This window comes from Penicillium soppii, assembly GCF_028829465.1.
Source record: "Penicillium soppii strain IBT 18220 chromosome Unknown utg000010l, whole genome shotgun sequence".
Classification (NCBI taxonomy): domain Eukaryota; kingdom Fungi; phylum Ascomycota; class Eurotiomycetes; order Eurotiales; family Aspergillaceae; genus Penicillium; species Penicillium soppii.
This window is the reverse complement of record NW_026643240.1, coordinates 804,713-822,809: the sequence shown is the minus strand read 5'-3', so window position 1 is coordinate 822,809 and position 18,097 is coordinate 804,713. Positions and strand designations below refer to the sequence as shown.

Sequence of the window (18,097 nt, the reverse complement as noted above, 5' to 3'; positions counted from 1 at the left end):
AATCATACAGCGTGAGGGTGCGGTGGTTCTCGGGTTGAATACTGAGTCTGCAGAGTTTCGGGCTCAATACTCCCTTAGTACCGCTGTGCTTGTTTGGCCTTGAATATCATCGATCCTGTTTCATGTGTTTTCACCCAATTTGTATGAAGGCATCTTCATTGTTGTTCATATAATAAAAATGATCCACCTAGCTTGCTAGGCATATGTACGTTATGTGTATGGAATACCATTTTTATTCGTAACATCGCTGCTACTGGGATCACTGTCAACCTTTAAGATGGTCAATTCCTATAACATGTTTTGAATTTCTCAAAGATATTATAAAGGCAAGCATCCCGAAAAGAATGTTTAGGTTTCATTCAATTATTTAGACAGTACGTTGAAGTCATCAAGAGTTGAAAAAGAAAGATTGGGTATAGAGGGTTGAATCATCTGAAATCATATGGTGCTCATCTGTTGTTAGAACTGGATTATTGCACGCAATCTTCCAATATTAAATTGGAGGATGTGTTGAAGGTTGTTTGGTAGTCTATGCTTTTTTGTAGTCTACATTTTGCTCGCTTAAGAGCGAGAGTAGGTTTGCTTGGGGGAGGGGAAGCTGTAGATTGACAGAAGTTAGCAAGAGTCTCTCAGTTGACACTTCTAGAAATAATCTTGCCGTAGCCAAGATAAAGTCACAGCAGTGTATAGGAGAAAGAAAACTCACGAAGGTCCAAGTTCCTGGATGCTCTTGCTGGCGAGCCACTGGCCCATGTCGATGCTGTCATCGAGAGACTTGCCGGAAACGATACCTGCGCAGAATCCACCAGCGAAGGCGTCACTGTAGAAACAAGTTAGTGTATACACACTCAGGCTTATATCAAAATTACTTACCCGGCACCGTTGGTGTCGTTGATGGCATCCTTGGAGATCTCGTGAACGTTGAATTCCTTCACATCGACGGAACCGGAAGCAGAGCCGGTGGCAACGATGGTTGGGAGGGTGCCCTGGGTAACAATGGCAACACGGGGACGCTGGGTGTTCTTCTTGGGGAGCTGAGCGAGCTTCTTGGCAATCTCAGTGATGTCCTCGGTGCCCCACTCGTGGCTCTGAGAGTAGGCAATGGCCTCAGTCTCGTTGCAGAAGGTGTAGTCAGTGTATGGAAGAACACTGTCCAACTGCTCCTTGAAGAACTGGGGGATGAAGGGGGCGGAAAGAGACAGCATGAAGACCTAGAAGATACTTGTATTAGAATGAGGCCTGACACGCCACACGGAACAACATGACTTACCTTGTTCTTTGCCGCGGCCTCCTCGCCAAGAGCGATGATAGCGGGCACGCAGACAGTCAGGTGGTATCCACCGACGTAGTAGACCTGGGCCTTCTCAACCAGAGACCAGATCTCGGGCTGCTTGAGGTGCTCAATCTTGTACTCGTTGGCAGCAGCAAGGTGGGTGCACATGCTGCGGTTGTGGCCAGTGATAACAACACCACACTTACCGGTAGGCTGAGACTCATCAACACGGTACTCGGTGTGGACACCGGCCTCCTCGCAAGTCTTCTTGAGGATGTCACCGTACTTGTCCTTGCCAATGCAGCCAATGTAGACAACGGACTGCTCAGGAAGCAGGTACTGCAAATTTCGTTAAAACCGTCGCCAAAACCACAAAAGGGAGGGTTCCAATTCATACCTGAGCACCACGAGCAGTGTTCTGGGCGGCACCACCGGGAATCAGCTTGGCATCACGGGAGAGGAGGTCCTCGTAGATACCCATGTGCTGTTCCTCAGCAAGGATAGCATCATTTTCCTTCAGGCCATACTTTTCCAAAAGAGCAGCATCGCTAAAAAAAATAACCATCAGCATTCCATGTTTGGTGTTAATTTACTTTGAAGTATAATCATACCCACGAGCCTGGATGTCTATTGGAAGCAAGTCAGTATTGGGTTCTAATCATCTTTGGGATTGACATACCGAGGAGAGGGTTCTCCAGACAGAGAAGAGGGTAACCTTGAGGAGCAGCCATTATGATATTGATGATAAATACGAATGAATAGGGATTTAAAAAGGTGGGCGAAGGTGGGAGGATATGGAGGGGTCGGCAGAAAAGAGCGGACTGTATGGATCCACCGGTTACGGCCGATGGGTTGTTCATCCGAAAGCTGTTTTGAATGCTCAGCGACTAAATATCACCAAATATAACCAAGTCTACTCAAGATGGCCGGTCACGCTATGGAAATCCCGGAGCTCATTCAATCTGCGAGCATCAATCACAATCCCGATCCAGCTCACGATGTCAACCCGTCCACGGCAGCTTCAGAAAAACAGCCCGTCGTAGTAGGTCCGGACTCCGACACAAACAGCATTGCATCCGACATCGTTCATCCAAGCCGGATGATTCATCCAGTTCACCGGCGTCAAAATCTCCCTCCTCTTCCCGATCTACGCTTCGAACAGAGCTACCTCGCCAGTATCAAGGATGCCGAATCCTGGGGGCGAGTGGCGTGGATTACCACTAGGGATCAGGTACGCATTTCTAGATTTAGGTGGCTCGTGAAGAACCACATAGAGGAATCAGTTTGTCTCTGAACCCCTGGCTAACGTGCCAATTGCATTTTTTTAGGTGCTTCTTCCTTTGATTCAAGGAACTGTTTGGACGCTTGCGCTCTCGGGCTGGCGCTTTTGGAACCGCAACGCCTCGGTCAGCGGTCACACTCTTGGAAGCAGGATTCGCAGGTGGTGGTATGAAGTGAATAACTGGCATCTGCCGCAATTGGGCTCAACTAGAGATCCGCGACTTGCGTCGCAAGTTGAAGATGTGAGCAAAGTCCCCCTATCATTGATTTTCCCCAATCTGATCTCGACCAGAATTGGAGTGGCTGACGGTCGAGGAGTTTCTGCAGTTCTATACGGCCCAATTCTCCAACGCTGGTTCTGACTGAACCTGTCTCTGCGCTGGATGCGATCTTTTGGTATCCTAAACCAGGAGTCTGGTGATAGCTGGCTTCTGCATACATTTGATTGCTTGCATTATTGGCGTTTTTTCGCGCTTTCTGGAGGCGCCTGCTCTTATTGATTCCCATTTGCATTCCCTATATCCTTCACTCTAACAGATATTGTATTCTCTGTCCTGTCCATCTGTCATCTGATTCAAGCTTACCTTTAAATCCAACACGCGACAGCTCCCGTGCTATCCTTATGAATCGAGACCTATGATTTCTAATTACGTGCAAATCATCGATGTTTTACTACTGTTACTACTATTCTACTAACAATAAGAGGCGTTGTTTGACAGCTCGCTTTCATCACTTCAAATGCAGCTCTAGCGCTACTTCGGCTTCCACAGCCAGCTATCTCGGAATCCCCACGACCTGAGTGCAAATGATTTAGACAGAGGTCTATCCAGCAACAATTAGAATGCACATTAGCAGAAGGCCCGCTCTTAGCCTTACAAAAAGACGATGCCTATGTTAACACAGCTCAGAACAAAATCCGGACACATTGAGTGATTCAAGATTGATTGACTCCGTTCGGCTCAATGGACTGAGTGGCTCTCGGTATCTCAGCGCTAGCACCAAGAGGTTCTTGGGATGAATGCGTAGAGGATGTAGCCATCAGCCCTTGTGGGATGGCTTCTTGCGGCTTAGGAGCTGAAGCAACAGGTGGTGCAGCCATAGCCGGCGCGGGCTGGGTTGGCACCTGGGGTATCGGAACAGAGGATAATGAGGGCGCAGTCATGGCTGGGGGCTGCTGCACAACTGGGCCTGATGAAAAGGGGAGTGTTGGTGGCGGCGCTTGGACAGAAGATTCTGCTGCTGCAGATTCTCCAACATCCTTCATTTCAACGTCTTGCATAGGAGGTGGTTTGTCGATCTGAACTTCGGGGTTGCTAGACGCATCTCCTTTGCCATATCGAAGCTGTACGACAAGGCTTTCTGGTTCGTCGTTCTCACCTGACTCTTCTGCGCTGGCTTCCTCTCCTTCCTCATCGTCGCCTTCGAAGTCGTTTTCCAAGTCATCATCAACGCCCCGCCATTCGTTGCCACTGTCATTCGCAGTAGAATGTACTTCTGAGGCATCATCCAGGTCTTCCGCATCGTATCCGGAGTATCCATTTGGGTGAATCGAGGTCCGAGTCCTCTGTGGCCGGCTGACCTCCTCTTCTTCTTCGAATTCCTCGTCATCAGCACCGCCGTGCTGTCCATACAAAAGAGACTCGCCATAGAGACCCCCAGCACGAGACCGAATCTGTCTCCCACTTGCCGTAAATCGAGGGCGCCTAGACTCTGTAGGAGCTTCGGTCGGGGCCGCGTTTCGAGTCGAACGACGAGTGGAGGGCTGGTCGTCAGAAAATACGTCCTCGTCATCTGAGTATGTGTACTTGAGCTTCTTTCCCCGTGTACGACCTTCGTACATGGAGAATCCTGGATCCGGGCGGGTGAAAGCAGCTTTCCGGGCCAGACGATATTCACGACGTTTCCGTTTCTAAGATCGTGTAAGCATAATCCACTTAATTTTTTTTCATGGGATGTGAAGTAAATTACCTCCTCCGACGCTTCAAACCGAGGAATTGAAGCGCGAATTTTCTCGCTAAGTTTCTTTGAGTTGGTCCCTTTCTCGCTCTCGAGCTTCTCCGCAACTGCCTCTAGTTCAGGGATACTGCCCGCGACAGTCCACCAAGTGTTGTTTTTGAGGGTTGGATTGCTCTCGCGGTAGAGCCGGAAGTTTGTATCGTCATAACCTTCGATAAGCCAGTACCGACGTTTGAGGCTATCCCGGCCCCAGGGCTGAACAGAGAGAGGTTGATTGAGGTCGTCTTCATGGCGTGCCTGCTTGTAGGAGTCTTTGATCTTTGCCTGAACCGCTTCGGAAGATGAAAGAGACCAGAGTATCAGAGCCTTCAATAATTGCAACTATATTCAAATATGTCAGAGGCGTAATTTGAGAGCTTTTATAGGTATCAAAATCATACGCGTTCCACAGGGGACATGGTCGCAAAGCTGCGACCCCCGTGAAGAGGATTTTTTCCCTGCCATTCTTTGGGCCATTGCGACTGGTGTGTATGAATTGCTTCTTCGAGAGGGCGCGTAAAGTGGTTCCGTCTATATATCCATGCATCGCGTTAGCCATCAGCTCGGTCATTAGTAGCGGGGGTAAAATCGCGTCTGCGAGCACCTCCGCACGGCATCAATCGACAGGTGGCAAACCATACTCAACTTCCTTCTTGCGATTCAAAACGAGCCCAAGTATTGCGCATAGAAGTCTTTCGATACATTCTCCAGGGGGAGACTCTTCAACTCCGATCTCAATGTCCTGTGGTCCGCAATGTGGCACTCCTCGGGGGAAGACTTCAAGGAAACGCGCGCGGAACATGACGATGAACTAGATTGCGACAACTTAGCAAGCGTGTCCTTTGGTGGATTAGACGCGTCATAGATAATCCCGCTGGTGTATCAATGAGCAGTGTCCATCTACTGAGAGATAAACTCACTGCGATATCAGGATTGTCGGCCAAAACGTATTCATGCGGTGGTGACGGCTCCCGCTTTGGAGGCGGCGTTTCGGACTCCTTCTTGAAGTATTTTGCAATACCAGCAGGCTTTTCGACCGCCATGGCTGCTTCATCGTCTGTCGGGGGTGCCGACGATAATGATGAAAGTTCAGAGTCTGAGGGCATGATAGAAGTGCTGGGGTAAGATGGTGAAGGAGGAAATGGTTACGCGCATTCAACCCGGCGTCTGCACCGATTTGCGCCCGCAGGGCGATTATCAAAGATTACTACGCAACCGCTCTATTTCTATGCGACACTTTTTTTTAATTGGAAATCTATTGCCGTCTCTTACAGAATCATTATCAATGGCAATGGCTTATTGATTGAAAGAAGCTCAGGCTTTGTATGGTGATATAAAAAGGAAGTAGATATAGCTGACAAGGCACCAATAGAGCTGTTGAATAAAGAATTTCAATTAAGTAAATCATCCAGATAGTAATGATTAGTGAAAAACAGGCGGGAGTGGTTGACGATGACCTTTCTGTTGGGAAGTACATATAAATTGCATTTAGCACGCGACGAGTTGTTGTAACCCTAAGATTGATCCCTCTGCAGTTATTTGAGAAATCGGTTCTATCAAAGATATGTGATTGTATTGAATTCATCAATATTCCATCGATATCTCATCAAACAGTCTGGTTAGTAAAGAGGGCACGAAGACTTGACTACAGACACAATTCCAGGTTGGATAGGTCTACTCCGTAGAAAGTCTGGCGACCTTTCTGAATGATTGATTCTGATTATCATTCAGTCATTTCAAGAGAATTCCCAGCAGCTACACCTCAATTTCAACATTGCAATAGTGTAGAGCGACTTGATTATAATCCAAGATAGAAGGCATAGCTCAATGTATGGAGTACATACTGTAGAAAACTTGATAACCAGAGATGATGCGGTTCTTGGCATCTGCAGTCCAGGTCACGTTTTATGCTGACATAATTCGCCTCTCCAAAAAAATCTACAGGGCTTGACTAGAAATACTCGATTTATAGGCAATTATCTTGAATTTTTGTGATATTTAATAGATATTGTTATTTTAAATATTATATTCTTTTAGTTCAACAGCATAAAATCTATTAAAATCCCCAAAATCAAAGGTCTAAGGGCCAAATTCCTATGTTGCGTAGTTCAGCAATTCGAGTAAGCGACCATGCGCTAAACCCAATTGGGTTAGGTCTAAGCGACCGCGCACCCTAAAGCCCACACAAGTCCCCGTCCGATGATTTCTCAACTCGTCAACGACAAGCCTATCTTCAATTCGAGGTACGACTTACCACTTTCCCACGACACTTCTGTCCGACTTTCATACTAACATAGGATCATCGTCTAGACAGTCGCCATGGGTCGTGTCATCCGCAACCAGAGGAAGGGCCGTGGCTCCATTTTCAGTGAGTGCGACCGCAAATCATCCCAGCACGAAATTTTGAACCTACGCCGCGCAGACGAGGAGGATACAGAGATTCATGGAAACACACACAGATTCGCAATGAGATTGCAGTGCTGATATGGATTTTCTTTACTTTACAGCGGCCAACACCCGCCTGAACAAGGCCCCTGCCCAGTTCCGGACTCTCGACTACGCTGAGGCTCACGGTTACACCCGTGGTGTCGTCAAGGAGATCGTCCACGATGCCGGCCGTGGTGCTCCCCTCGCCAAGGTCCAGTTCCGCCACCCCTACAAGTTCAAGATGATCACCGAGACCTTCATCGCCAACGAGGGCATGTACACCGGCCAGTTCATCTACGCCGGTAAGAACGCTGCCCTGACTGTCGGTAACATTCTTCCCCTGGGTTCCATGCCCGAGGGTACCGTCGTCACCAACGTCGAGGAGAAGTCCGGTGACCGTGGTGCGCTTGGCCGTACCTCCGGTAACTACGTTACCATCATTGGCCACAACCCCGAGGATGGCAAGACCCGTGTCAAGCTCCCCTCCGGTGCCAAGAAGGTCATCAAGAACACCGCCCGCGGTATGGTTGGTATCGTCGCCGGTGGTGGCCGTACCGACAAGCCTTTGCTCAAGGCCGGTCGTGCCAAGCACAAGTTCGCTGTCAAGCGCAACTCTTGGCCCAAGACTCGTGGTGTTGCCATGAACCCCGTCGATCACGTAAGTTTCCATTTACAGCCAGACTCGGCTGAAATCGAGCTCCAAATCTCTGACAATTTGCTCTACAGCCTCACGGTGGTGGTAACCACCAGCACATCGGTAAGGCCTCGACCATCTCCCGCTACGCCACCCAGGGTCAAAAGGCCGGTCTCATTGCCGCCCGCAGAACTGGTCTGCTCCGCGGTACCCAGAAGACCAAGGATTAAGTCTTCTTTTTCTTGGAGTTATTCTTGTGACGGGTTGAAAATGGAATTCTGCTATGAGACAAATGTACCTAGGCGACTGCGGATGAGCGTCTCATACGCTCTTAGCGAATTAAGGTTGTGGTCACCATCCTTTACCTTTTCGAGCAAACCAATGGGTGATGAAAGGGGTTTGGGGACGGCCTTGATAGGGGCAGAACGGAAAATCAAAAGGCCCTCAGGGCTGTGGAATGATACACCTTTTAAACTTTTCTTCCGTCCCGTTCATCACCCTCTAGACTCTGTAGTCCGTACTGCATGGGGTACGCTGATTCATCGGCATACGATAGTTGTTCCCCTGGGTACAAATTTGTTGCCGTAGCCTGTACCCGGTAACACAGCAGTCCCTGGGTGATTTGTTATCTTGCAGGTCACCCCAAAGTCAACATAGGTCTGTAGATAAAATGAGCAATTCATCATGGCTCTCAAGATCCAGCAAGTATGCTACACAACCTACTTTTGACCATATGTAGATGTAGATGTTCTCGATCATGAGCCTACTGTTGAGCGACACTGAACTACCTAGGTATTATCCTGCCAACTACCTAGTACATGGTCATTAAATATATCCCTCTAAATATCGGCCCTGGCTCATGCACCACTCAATGTGATGTGATTATATTTATTCTACATCTGTAAATGGTTCCTCCATGTCTTAGTCTTGATTGCTAAAATGATCATGTTGCACATATATACTCCGTAGTCAAAATGTGGTTTTGGAAATCGTTGGGCTCTGTTGGCTTTTGGAGTATTCAATAGCGTGCTAAATGTATTCTTGAGGTTGTTTCATGACTGGTTCGGGCTCAGTGATGTGGTGTAAATATATCTCAGAGCAATGGATTTGAAAAAAGAAACACCATTGATGGCCCTAACGCAATTAATTCAAATCAAGGGTCTCTGAAATCATAGCCTGGCCATGCAAATCATTTCCAAGATACCATTTACTCGATGTAAAAGGCTGGGTTTAGGTCTACGATAAATAGCGCTAGGGGTTCTGATTGGTCAATTTGAGATCAATCATCAGAATTCCCCCGCCTTTTTCTCTGGAACTTGGTCGCTGCTGCTGTGTTGACCACAGCAGGATATATCAATTGACAGATATTCCAATCCTGCAGTATGTCCGAAATATTCATGCCTCGACGGATCGCCCGTCTCAGCCCAACCGTTGCTCTCACCAACACAGAGCGGTGGCAAGCCATTGCAACCCGCGACGCCACAGTGAACACCTTCGTCTACGCCGTCCTTACCACAAAAATATACTGCCGCCCATCATGCCCAGCACGGCTAGCTCGCCGCGCAAATGTCCAATTCTACGATACCCCATCACTGGCCGAGAAAGCAGGGTTTCGGGCGTGTAAGCGCTGCCGGCCGCATTCGGGCCAGACGGCGGCTCAAAGCAACCCCCAAACCGCAGTGGTCGAGAAAGCTTGCGAGTCAATCCGAAACAGTCTGGCAGCAGGGCTGAAACCGAAACTCAGCGATTTGGCAGCGCAGGCTGGCCTGACGTCCAGCCATTTCCATCGCGTCTTCAAAAAACGTGTCGGCGTTACGCCCGGGCAGTATGTAGTTAGCCTTGCACAGAGCAACTTACGTTCCCCGGACTCGGGGGTATCCGCATCGTCCGATGTTGAAACACCACCCTTTATTTCTGGGAATGGGAACGGTGTGGAGATCTTGGATCTAGATGAAGATGGAGATGGTATTGAGGAAAAAGGGGCTGGTCCGTCGGAAACTAGGGCCGGGTGCCCCAGGTATATGAATGATGCCTGGAATGAATTCGATGCTCTTCTAGCCTTTGAGCATGAACAAGTGTGGATGCCTGATTCTTTATCTACGTGTATTGACCCGAGAATAATCTCAGCATCTGATTGATGGGGTTTTTTTTCTGCGATGCGACGATACCAGTAATATTCCTGGAGAATATGTATAGCTAATATATGTTTCTATAACGTAGCCAATAATGGGATTGAATATAGATTGAATAATAAAAATGAGCTGAACGGTTTATCTACAATCACAAGCAATGATTGGAACTGGTATTACGGCAATGCAACCCCACTGGGTATTGAATCTTGGCCGTTCAAACTCCATACTATTCGTAGTGTCAACTATTAACTGAAACAGAGTTGAAACCCTGTTTCTAAGCCATTTGAGTGCCCCGTGCGCACGATCAATATATCTATCTCATAGAAGATAAATACATGACCGCAACGTACGGAGTACTATATTATAGTTGGTATCTTCGGATGTCAGTATGTAAGTACGTCCACAGGTATCATATTGTATTTCTGGTATACATGTATTGTATCAGATCTATTGGGAAAGTCTCAACTGGACCCTGTGGCAATAGACGATCAATTTACAGTTAATTATAGTAATTGATTGTGAATGGTTCCAGACCTTCCAATAGGATGTGGTGGCTATTCTCCACCGGTCCACCAACGCGTGTCACTACAATATTGTATGTGTTCCCCTGTCTCAAGAGTCTCAGTCTATTCTAGTATCAGATACAATGGTCAATATTTACTCCGTAGATGTATTAGCATAGACCGTATTCGTATAGACTCATAATTGATTATTCGATTGATATAATACAAAATACAAAAGCCATTATGTACGGAGTACGCAACGAGAATTGTTCTCCACTTGATCGACTGCATGCATTGACCAAAGAAAAGAAAAGAAATAAAAAATAAAAAAAAACGTTTTGGAGAAATTCCAGAAACGCCAGTGGCCGGTCGAGATCATAATTCCATTTTATCATAATGGCGTGCACAGGGATGATTTAATCTAATCCTGTTCCCCCCAACCTCCTTTCCCCTCCCCTTCCACTTCGTTGTTTCCTCTTCATTCTTTTTTTCTTCCCTCACAATCGCTGGTTTCGATCATTCTTTACAACATGCACGTGAACAAGAGAATCGGCCGGTTTAAACAATGGGCCGGAGAGCGCATGGGCGGAGAGGCCAAGACCTGCCAATCTGATAATTTCAAGGCCATGGAGACGGAGATGGGCGTGCGACATGAAGGTAAGTGAGCTCTGCCCGGTATTTGAGCCCATACTAATTGACATGTCTAGGCGTTGATCGTATTCACAAATCCATGACTTCTTATGTCAAAGCCATCTCGAAACGCAATGAAGGAGACGATAAGGAGAAGACACTTCCGATTGCCCACCTGGGAAGTAGCATGGTGGCACACGGAGAGGACTTCGACGGCAACTCAGAATACGGACAGTGCTTGATCAGTGAGTTTTTATCGCGAATGGAAAGGAATAGCAAACGTCTGACCCTTTGATCAGTGTTTGGACGCACCGAGGAGCGCATCGCGCGCATCCAAGAGAGCTACATTGCGCAGGCGACTTCGAGCTGGCTTGAATCCCTGGAAAGGTCACTGACCCAGATGAAAGATTACCAGGCATGTTCTTGCCCTTACAATATTGAAGATCCAGTACTAACTTTCCACACAGCAAGCTCGCAAGAAACTGGACAGTCGCCGACTCGCATACGACACCTCCCTCTCAAAAATGGAGAAAGCGAAGAAGGAAGACTTCCGTGTAGAGGAAGAGCTGCGCTCCCAGAAAGTCAAGTACGAGGAAGCCAACGATGACGTGCTCCGTCGTATGCAGGACGTGCGACAGGCCGAAACCGACAACGTGATGGACATGGGCGCGTTCTTGGACGCTCAACTTGAGTACCACGAACGATCTCGCGAGGCGCTGCTGCAGCTCAAGAGCGAGTGGGTCGGGTAAGGATTATAAGTTTCCAATTGCATCGTGTTCTATACTAATACTGAACCAGATCTAACCAAGGTCAAACGTCCGGCCGCCGTCCTACACGGGCTCGCTCCAACACTGCCCACTCTTACCAGGAACGATGTGAACCATTGCAGGAAGAGATGATGAATGCTGCAGAGACACGATTTCCCATCCAATCGAGCAAGACCATTGCGACACGATATGCCGAGTCTCCTCCACGAGAGAGTCCTCAACGTCCGGTTCTTAGTAGAGTGCCTACATTTGAAGGCCCAGCTCAACTCCGACAGGACCACAGCCCAGTTGCTTCACAGTGGCTCCAGCAGCGTACTGCCAGCGAGAATCTGACCAGCTTTGGTCGTCGCGGCAGTTCCCAAGTGGGCAGTGGCCGAGTCTCTGCTGATCCATACGCCGACTCCGAAGAGGTCAGCTCCTATGGCCGTTCCAGTCCTGACCGGGTGTACAGCGGTGGCAGGTCGATCTCTCCCGCAACATCCCACGGCAGCGTCTTGTCTCGTCAGCCTAGCGCAAACAATATAAATACTATGGGGTTGAAGAAGGGCCCCCCTCCACCTCCGCCTTCACGTGCGAAGAAGCCACCTCCCCCTCCCCCACCAATGAAGCGAAGCTTGCTTGCGGCACCAAATGCCTGAATGAGCTTTTGACAGTGCAACATATGTCTTTCATTGATCTTGAGCCTGGGGTTTTGGAGTTTGGGAGGATATGATCGGGTCGTGGTGGTGGTATCTATCCTTATCACTTTGTTATTAAACCCTCTAAAATGGGGTTGTACCGTTCCTTTCCTAGTTGATTTCCATTTTCTTTCTCATGGTCAGCGTTGATTGCTTCTTATGGAGTATCCCCGTAGGTAGTTTCAATGGAGAGTTGAGTATGAATGAGCACGAGTTTTGTGCTGAATAACGTATGCTTTGTTGATTTACCACGAGACGGATTGATTCGATACTCTAAAGATCAAAAAAAGATCTGCAGATTGTGGCCAGCAAGGGTGGACCCGGTTTACTTTAACATTCCGAGTACAATGTATTGTCATTTTGTTTGATTGTCAATTGACTGACTCGGTAATTACAATCTCAACAATCAATCCATTCATGATATTCACTATGAACATCAATTCACCATAATTCAAAACAATTACTTCTTCTTCGCAACCTCTTATTCATACAAGTTTACCTATTTCCTAAATCGGCCACGGTACCAGAGCTGCGCAGTTCCAAGAAAACTCCCAGCACGGGCGTGAGTCAGCAACACGTGACTACTCGAAATCTCCTCCTCCCCTTGTGTTGGTCCTTTGCTCTGAGCACCCAGATTTCCCCGAGCCTGTCGCGCAACTCCGTCCCCTCCCCATCTCCATTTTCATCCCATCCACTTTTTTGAACGCGCCATCCCAACGCGCCTTCGAATTTTGAGGTTTCCTCCCACTTTGCTTTAACCCGAGAACCCGCCACTTTACTCGCTTTCTTTGACTCCCTTGTCCCTGAAAGTACCCGCTCCCCGTAATCCCATCGATCGCATCGCCGAGAGCTCCGACCACGGCCCTAAACATCACGCTTTCTATCGCCAAGCTTCCCATACAGTACTCTTTTAATCGCATTTACCAGAAGCGGCCACGCCCACGTCGCTGCTACCCCTCCCTTTCGTCCGCGACGCCCCCTTCTCCTCCAGCGCGACTTAGCAATTGAGCTTAGGTGGAGACTGACTTTCCAATTCTATACCGCGTCGATCTTGAAAACCATTATCCACCCCAAGCAACCTTGTTTGCTCATGAATTAAAGAAACATACGCGTCGCCATGGCTTCTTTACACCCGGCGCCAAACATGGCGCCAGGCAATGCGAGCCTGCCGCCAAACCTCACACAACAAAATGTTCAAGAGATACTTCAAGTAAGTTTGATATTCTTTTCCCCAATACAAATGTCCACAACATTGTTTTACTTCCTTTCCAATGCTCCCTCCCGCATACTCTTGGGTTTATTTGTCGGTTCTAACCTTCCGGTAGAAATACAAGCAGATGCAAGAGCAAGGTGTCCGCCCTGATGACCCAGAGTTCCTCAACGCACATAACCTGCTCACTGCCATACAACGGCAGCAGGCTTTTGCGAAGCAGCAGCGCATGGCTCAGCAGCAGGCGCAACAGCAACGTCAGCCTCAACAAATGAACGGCTCCACCACTGATGCTGTTGCTACCAATGGTGCTCATGGTAAGTTCTATCAAATATTATTCTCCCCTTTCCACACAACACTACCCACCCCCGCCTTTGAACTCAATTTTCAGAACTGACCTGTGTCGCAAATAGGTCGCACCGCCTCGACTTCTTCAACAACCGCCCCAAATGCTCCCACCGTGGCTGGACAGACTGGGAAGAATGCGGCGGTCGGCAGCGGCAGCTTCTCACCAGAACAACTGGCTACCCTTCGGAACCAGATTTTAGCCTTCAAGATGTTGTCCAAAAATCTTGCCATCCCTCCTCGTGTCCAAGAACAGCTTTTCCACAAGAAGTCGCAAAAACCAACGCCCGCAGATACAGTCGCCGCATCTGAAAAGATCATTGACGCTGCCAATGAAGGCTCGTCTGGTAGCCAGGCTCCGGAATCCACAAATGCCGAAGTCATGACTAGGGAATGGTACGACAACTTCCAGTCACCTTACGACGCGCTGTCCAGTACCATCAGCTACACCGATCACGCCAAACGCGCCGATCGCCTGCGCATTCCAGCACTATTGCCCCCTGGGATTGACTTGGAGCAGATTCGCGAGGATCGTGAGACTGCAGTGTACAATAAAATTTCTGCTCGAAAACAGGAGCTTGCTGCCCTGCCCGCCAACCTCGGCGTGTGGGACACCAGCAAAAGTGATACACCCACATACGACGATTCTCTCAAGATGAAGGCCTTGATCGAGTGGAAAAAATTGAATTTGTTGCCGAAGCAGCGAGCGTACCGCAAACACATTCTGGGCGAGATGTTCCATTACGGCAACCTTGGGATGTCCGCCAACCGATCGAGCCATCGTCGCATGAAGAAACAGTCCCTGCGTGAGGCTCGCATCACCGAGAAGCTCGAGAAGCAACAACGTGATGCTCGTGAATCTCGCGAGAAGAAGAAGCAATTCGATCAGATCCAGGCTATTCTCAACCACAGCGCGGACCTTGTCAATGCCTCCGGCCAGCAGCGCGCCCGTTCCCAGAAGCTGGGTCGCATGATGATTTCGCATCACCAGCACATGGAACGTGAAGAGCAGAGACGCGTAGAGCGGACTGCAAAGCAACGTCTTCAGGCTTTGAAGGCCAACGACGAGGAGACCTACCTGAAGCTTCTGGGACAAGCGAAGGACTCCCGTATTTCACATCTTCTAAAGCAGACCGACAACTTCTTGAAGCAACTTGCCGCTTCCGTCAAGGAACAGCAGCGTAACCTGGCAAACCGTTACGGCGAGGCGCCCGAGCCGGAAGACGAATCTGATGAGGAGATTGCTGATAGCGAAAACGAGGGAGATGACACTACTGCCACTGGAAAGAAGAAGGTAGATTACTACGCTGTTGCTCATCGTATCCAGGAAGAGGTCACCACACAGCCCACAATGCTCAAGGGAGGCACTCTTAAGGAGTACCAGATAAAGGGTCTGCAATGGATGATTTCGTTGTACAACAACAACCTGAACGGTATCTTGGCAGACGAGATGGGTCTCGGAAAGACCATCCAAACAATCAGTTTGATTACCCATATTATCGAAAAGAAGAAGAACAACGGGCCGTTTTTGGTCATTGTGCCACTTTCTACCCTCACCAATTGGAATAACGAATTTGACAAGTGGGCGCCCGACGTGAGCAAGGTTGTCTACAAGGGCCCACCCAACGCACGAAAACAGCAGCAGCAACAGATCCGTTGGGGTCAATTCCAAGTTCTTCTCACGACCTACGAGTATATCATTAAGGATCGTCCAGTTCTAAGCAAGATCAAGTGGACACACATGATTGTTGACGAAGGTCACCGCATGAAGAACACCCAATCCAAGCTCAGTAGCACTCTATCAACCTACTACATCACCCGATACCGTATCATTTTGACCGGTACTCCTCTGCAAAACAACCTGCCAGAACTTTGGGCTCTTCTCAATTTCGTGCTTCCAAACATCTTCAAGTCCGTCAAGTCGTTTGATGAATGGTTTAACACACCTTTTGCGAACACTGGTGGCCAGGATCGTATGGACTTGAGCGAAGAAGAGCAATTGCTCGTCATTCGCCGTCTTCATAAGGTTCTTCGTCCCTTTTTGCTCCGTCGTCTGAAGAAAGATGTCGAGAAAGATCTTCCCGATAAGCAGGAACGTGTTATCAAGTGCCGATTCTCTGCCTTGCAGACCAAGCTGTACAAGCAACTTGTCACCCACAACAAGATGGCTGTCAGTGACGGCAAGGGTGGTAAGACTGGTATGCGTGGTCTCAGCAACATGCTCATGCAGCTGCGAAAGCTCTGCAACCATCCATTTGTTTTCGAGCCCGTTGAGGACCAGATGAACCCCACTCGCATGTCCAACGATCTCCTTTGGCGAACCGCTGGAAAGTTCGAACTGCTTGATCGAATCTTGCCCAAATTCCGTGCCACCGGCCACAGAGTCCTGATGTTCTTCCAGATGACCCAAATTATGAATATCATGGAAGACTTCCTTCGTCTCCGAGGTATGAAATATCTGCGTCTTGACGGCTCTACCAAATCCGATGATCGATCCGATCTCTTGCGGCAATTCAACGAACCTGGCTCCGAGTATTTCTGTTTCTTACTTTCCACTCGCGCTGGTGGTCTTGGTCTGAACTTGCAGACTGCAGACACCGTCATTATCTACGATTCTGATTGGAATCCTCACCAAGATTTGCAGGCGCAGGATCGTGCTCATCGTATCGGTCAGAAAAATGAAGTGCGTATTCTCCGATTGATCAGTTCAAACTCAGTCGAAGAGAAGATCCTCGAACGTGCTCAGTTCAAGCTGGACATGGATGGCAAGGTTATCCAAGCAGGAAAGTTCGACAACAAGTCCACCAATGAAGAGAGAGATGCACTTCTGCGGACTCTCTTGGATACTGCAGAGGCTGCGGATCATATTGGTGATCACGACGAAATGGATGATGACGAACTTAACGAAATCATGGCCCGTGGCGAAGAAGAAATTCCTATTTTCCAGGAGATCGACAGGCAACGGATTGCTACCGATTCATATGGCCCCGGTCACCGCTACCCTCGACTTATGTGTGAACAAGAGCTGCCTGAAATCTACATGCAGGAGGACAACCCTGTGACCGAGGAAGTCGAAATTGAGGTTACTGGTCGTGGTGCTCGTGAGCGCAAGATCACCAAGTACGATGATGGACTTACTGAAGAGCAGTGGCTGATGGCGGTGGACGCCGATGACGACACCATCGAAGAAGCCATTGCGCGCAAGGAAGCTCGTGTTGAGCGTCGCAAGTCTAACAAAGCTGGGCGTGAAGGCGAGGACTCTTCACCCGAGCCATCTATCATTGAAGACGAAGATGAGACCCCTCAAAAACAGAAGCGTCGTCGTGGCCCTCCTCCTAAGCGCAAGGCCGAGGAAGTTGTGGAGGAAACCCCGCAACCAAAGCGCAAGAGAGGTCGCCAGCCCAAGGTTCCGGATACCCTCAATCCCACTGATCGTGCCAATTTGAATCGCATTTGTGATACTGTAATTCAGTCATTGATGGACATGGAGGCCGAGGTACCGCCCGAGGGTTCTGATAGCGAAGAGGGTCCTATGGTCCGTGCAATCATCGACCCATTCATGAAGCCTCCGCCACGTTCCTACTACCCCGACTATTATATGATCATTCAAAATCCTATCGCCATAGAAACCATCCAAAAGAAGATCAAGCGTGGCGACTATCAGAGCTTGAAGGCGTTCCGCGATGACATCCATTTGCTTTGCCAGAATGCCCGCACCTACAACGAGGATGGCAGTGTCCTGTTCCAAGATGCCAATGACATCGAAGTAAGTTTTTATTGTCTTGTTGAACGAATTCCACATACTAACAATCTCATAGAACAAGTGCCTGTCGGAACTCAGAAGACTTACGGAGCCCCACCCTGAGCTCGCCAGCTTTGAGGATCAATATACAGGTGGCGATGCCTCGACTGAGTTTGCCTCCGGTGCCGACACTCCTTTGACAGCTGGAACCCCAGGCCAGCCAAAGCTCAAGCTTACCTTCAGCAACCCCAACCGAGACAGCCCCAACAATGGAGCTGATTACAGCTTTGAACAATGAATTTCCCAACAGCATCGTGGGGGTTGAACCCTTAATCCAACCCTGCGCCTCTTTTTTTGCCCATGCGACTTTCTACCTAATGTCGCTTGTGTCTTTCTTGTCTTGTCATGTGTAATCCGAAAATACTTCTTTTCTTTTCCCCTTCACGTCTGTGCCATCTAGGATAGGCGTTATTGCGTGAAT

General features: G+C 48.8%; 8 protein-coding genes across 8 annotated transcripts; 6 read left to right on the top strand and 2 right to left on the bottom strand.

The window, feature by feature from the left end:
- Positions 1 to 561: 561 nt before the first annotated feature.
- On the bottom strand, positions 562 to 2,004 carry N7529_010968 (adenosine kinase; the record flags this gene model as incomplete). Its single annotated transcript, XM_057246495.1, has 7 exons — positions 562 to 598; positions 707 to 820; positions 874 to 1,211; positions 1,271 to 1,612; positions 1,671 to 1,821; positions 1,885 to 1,900; positions 1,953 to 2,004. The coding sequence occupies 7 exons, from the start codon at positions 2,002 to 2,004 to the stop codon at positions 562 to 564; spliced, it is 1,050 nt and encodes a 349-aa protein (XP_057091844.1).
- A 191-nt stretch (positions 2,005 to 2,195) lies between these two features.
- Positions 2,196 to 2,920, top strand: N7529_010967 (DUF1770 domain-containing protein; the record flags this gene model as incomplete). Its single annotated transcript, XM_057246494.1, has 3 exons — positions 2,196 to 2,504; positions 2,602 to 2,796; positions 2,882 to 2,920. The coding sequence occupies 3 exons, from the start codon at positions 2,196 to 2,198 to the stop codon at positions 2,918 to 2,920; spliced, it is 543 nt and encodes a 180-aa protein (XP_057091843.1).
- Positions 2,921 to 3,488: 568 nt separating this feature from the next.
- N7529_010966 (uncharacterized protein) lies at positions 3,489 to 5,655 on the bottom strand (the record flags this gene model as incomplete). The annotated part of the gene is made up of 5 exons (XM_057246493.1): positions 3,489 to 4,463; positions 4,523 to 4,891; positions 4,951 to 5,080; positions 5,191 to 5,360; positions 5,470 to 5,655. The coding sequence occupies 5 exons, from the start codon at positions 5,653 to 5,655 to the stop codon at positions 3,489 to 3,491; spliced, it is 1,830 nt and encodes a 609-aa protein (XP_057091842.1).
- Positions 5,656 to 6,868: 1,213 nt separating this feature from the next.
- Positions 6,869 to 7,840, top strand: N7529_010965 (60S ribosomal protein uL2; the record flags this gene model as incomplete). Its single annotated transcript, XM_057246492.1, has 3 exons — positions 6,869 to 6,917; positions 7,057 to 7,634; positions 7,703 to 7,840. 3 exons carry the CDS (start codon positions 6,869 to 6,871, stop codon positions 7,838 to 7,840), a joined length of 765 nt encoding a protein of 254 aa, XP_057091841.1.
- Positions 7,841 to 8,992: 1,152 nt separating this feature from the next.
- mpt (putative DNA repair and transcription factor Ada) lies at positions 8,993 to 9,748 on the top strand (the record flags this gene model as incomplete). Its single annotated transcript, XM_057246491.1, has 1 exon — positions 8,993 to 9,748. The coding sequence occupies one exon, from the start codon at positions 8,993 to 8,995 to the stop codon at positions 9,746 to 9,748; it is 756 nt and encodes a 251-aa protein (XP_057091840.1).
- Positions 9,749 to 10,775: 1,027 nt separating this feature from the next.
- On the top strand, positions 10,776 to 12,280 carry N7529_010963 (uncharacterized protein; the record flags this gene model as incomplete). Its single annotated transcript, XM_057246490.1, has 5 exons — positions 10,776 to 10,902; positions 10,953 to 11,120; positions 11,175 to 11,290; positions 11,343 to 11,620; positions 11,674 to 12,280. The coding sequence occupies 5 exons, from the start codon at positions 10,776 to 10,778 to the stop codon at positions 12,278 to 12,280; spliced, it is 1,296 nt and encodes a 431-aa protein (XP_057091839.1).
- A 198-nt stretch (positions 12,281 to 12,478) lies between these two features.
- On the top strand, positions 12,479 to 13,054 carry N7529_010962 (uncharacterized protein; the record flags this gene model as incomplete). Its single annotated transcript, XM_057246489.1, has 2 exons — positions 12,479 to 12,495; positions 12,847 to 13,054. 2 exons carry the CDS (start codon positions 12,479 to 12,481, stop codon positions 13,052 to 13,054), a joined length of 225 nt encoding a protein of 74 aa, XP_057091838.1.
- A 382-nt stretch (positions 13,055 to 13,436) lies between these two features.
- N7529_010961 (putative RSC complex subunit (Sth1)) lies at positions 13,437 to 17,914 on the top strand (the record flags this gene model as incomplete). The annotated part of the gene is made up of 4 exons (XM_057246488.1): positions 13,437 to 13,529; positions 13,645 to 13,846; positions 13,943 to 17,640; positions 17,693 to 17,914. The coding sequence occupies 4 exons, from the start codon at positions 13,437 to 13,439 to the stop codon at positions 17,912 to 17,914; spliced, it is 4,215 nt and encodes a 1,404-aa protein (XP_057091837.1).
- Positions 17,915 to 18,097: the final 183 nt, after the last annotated feature.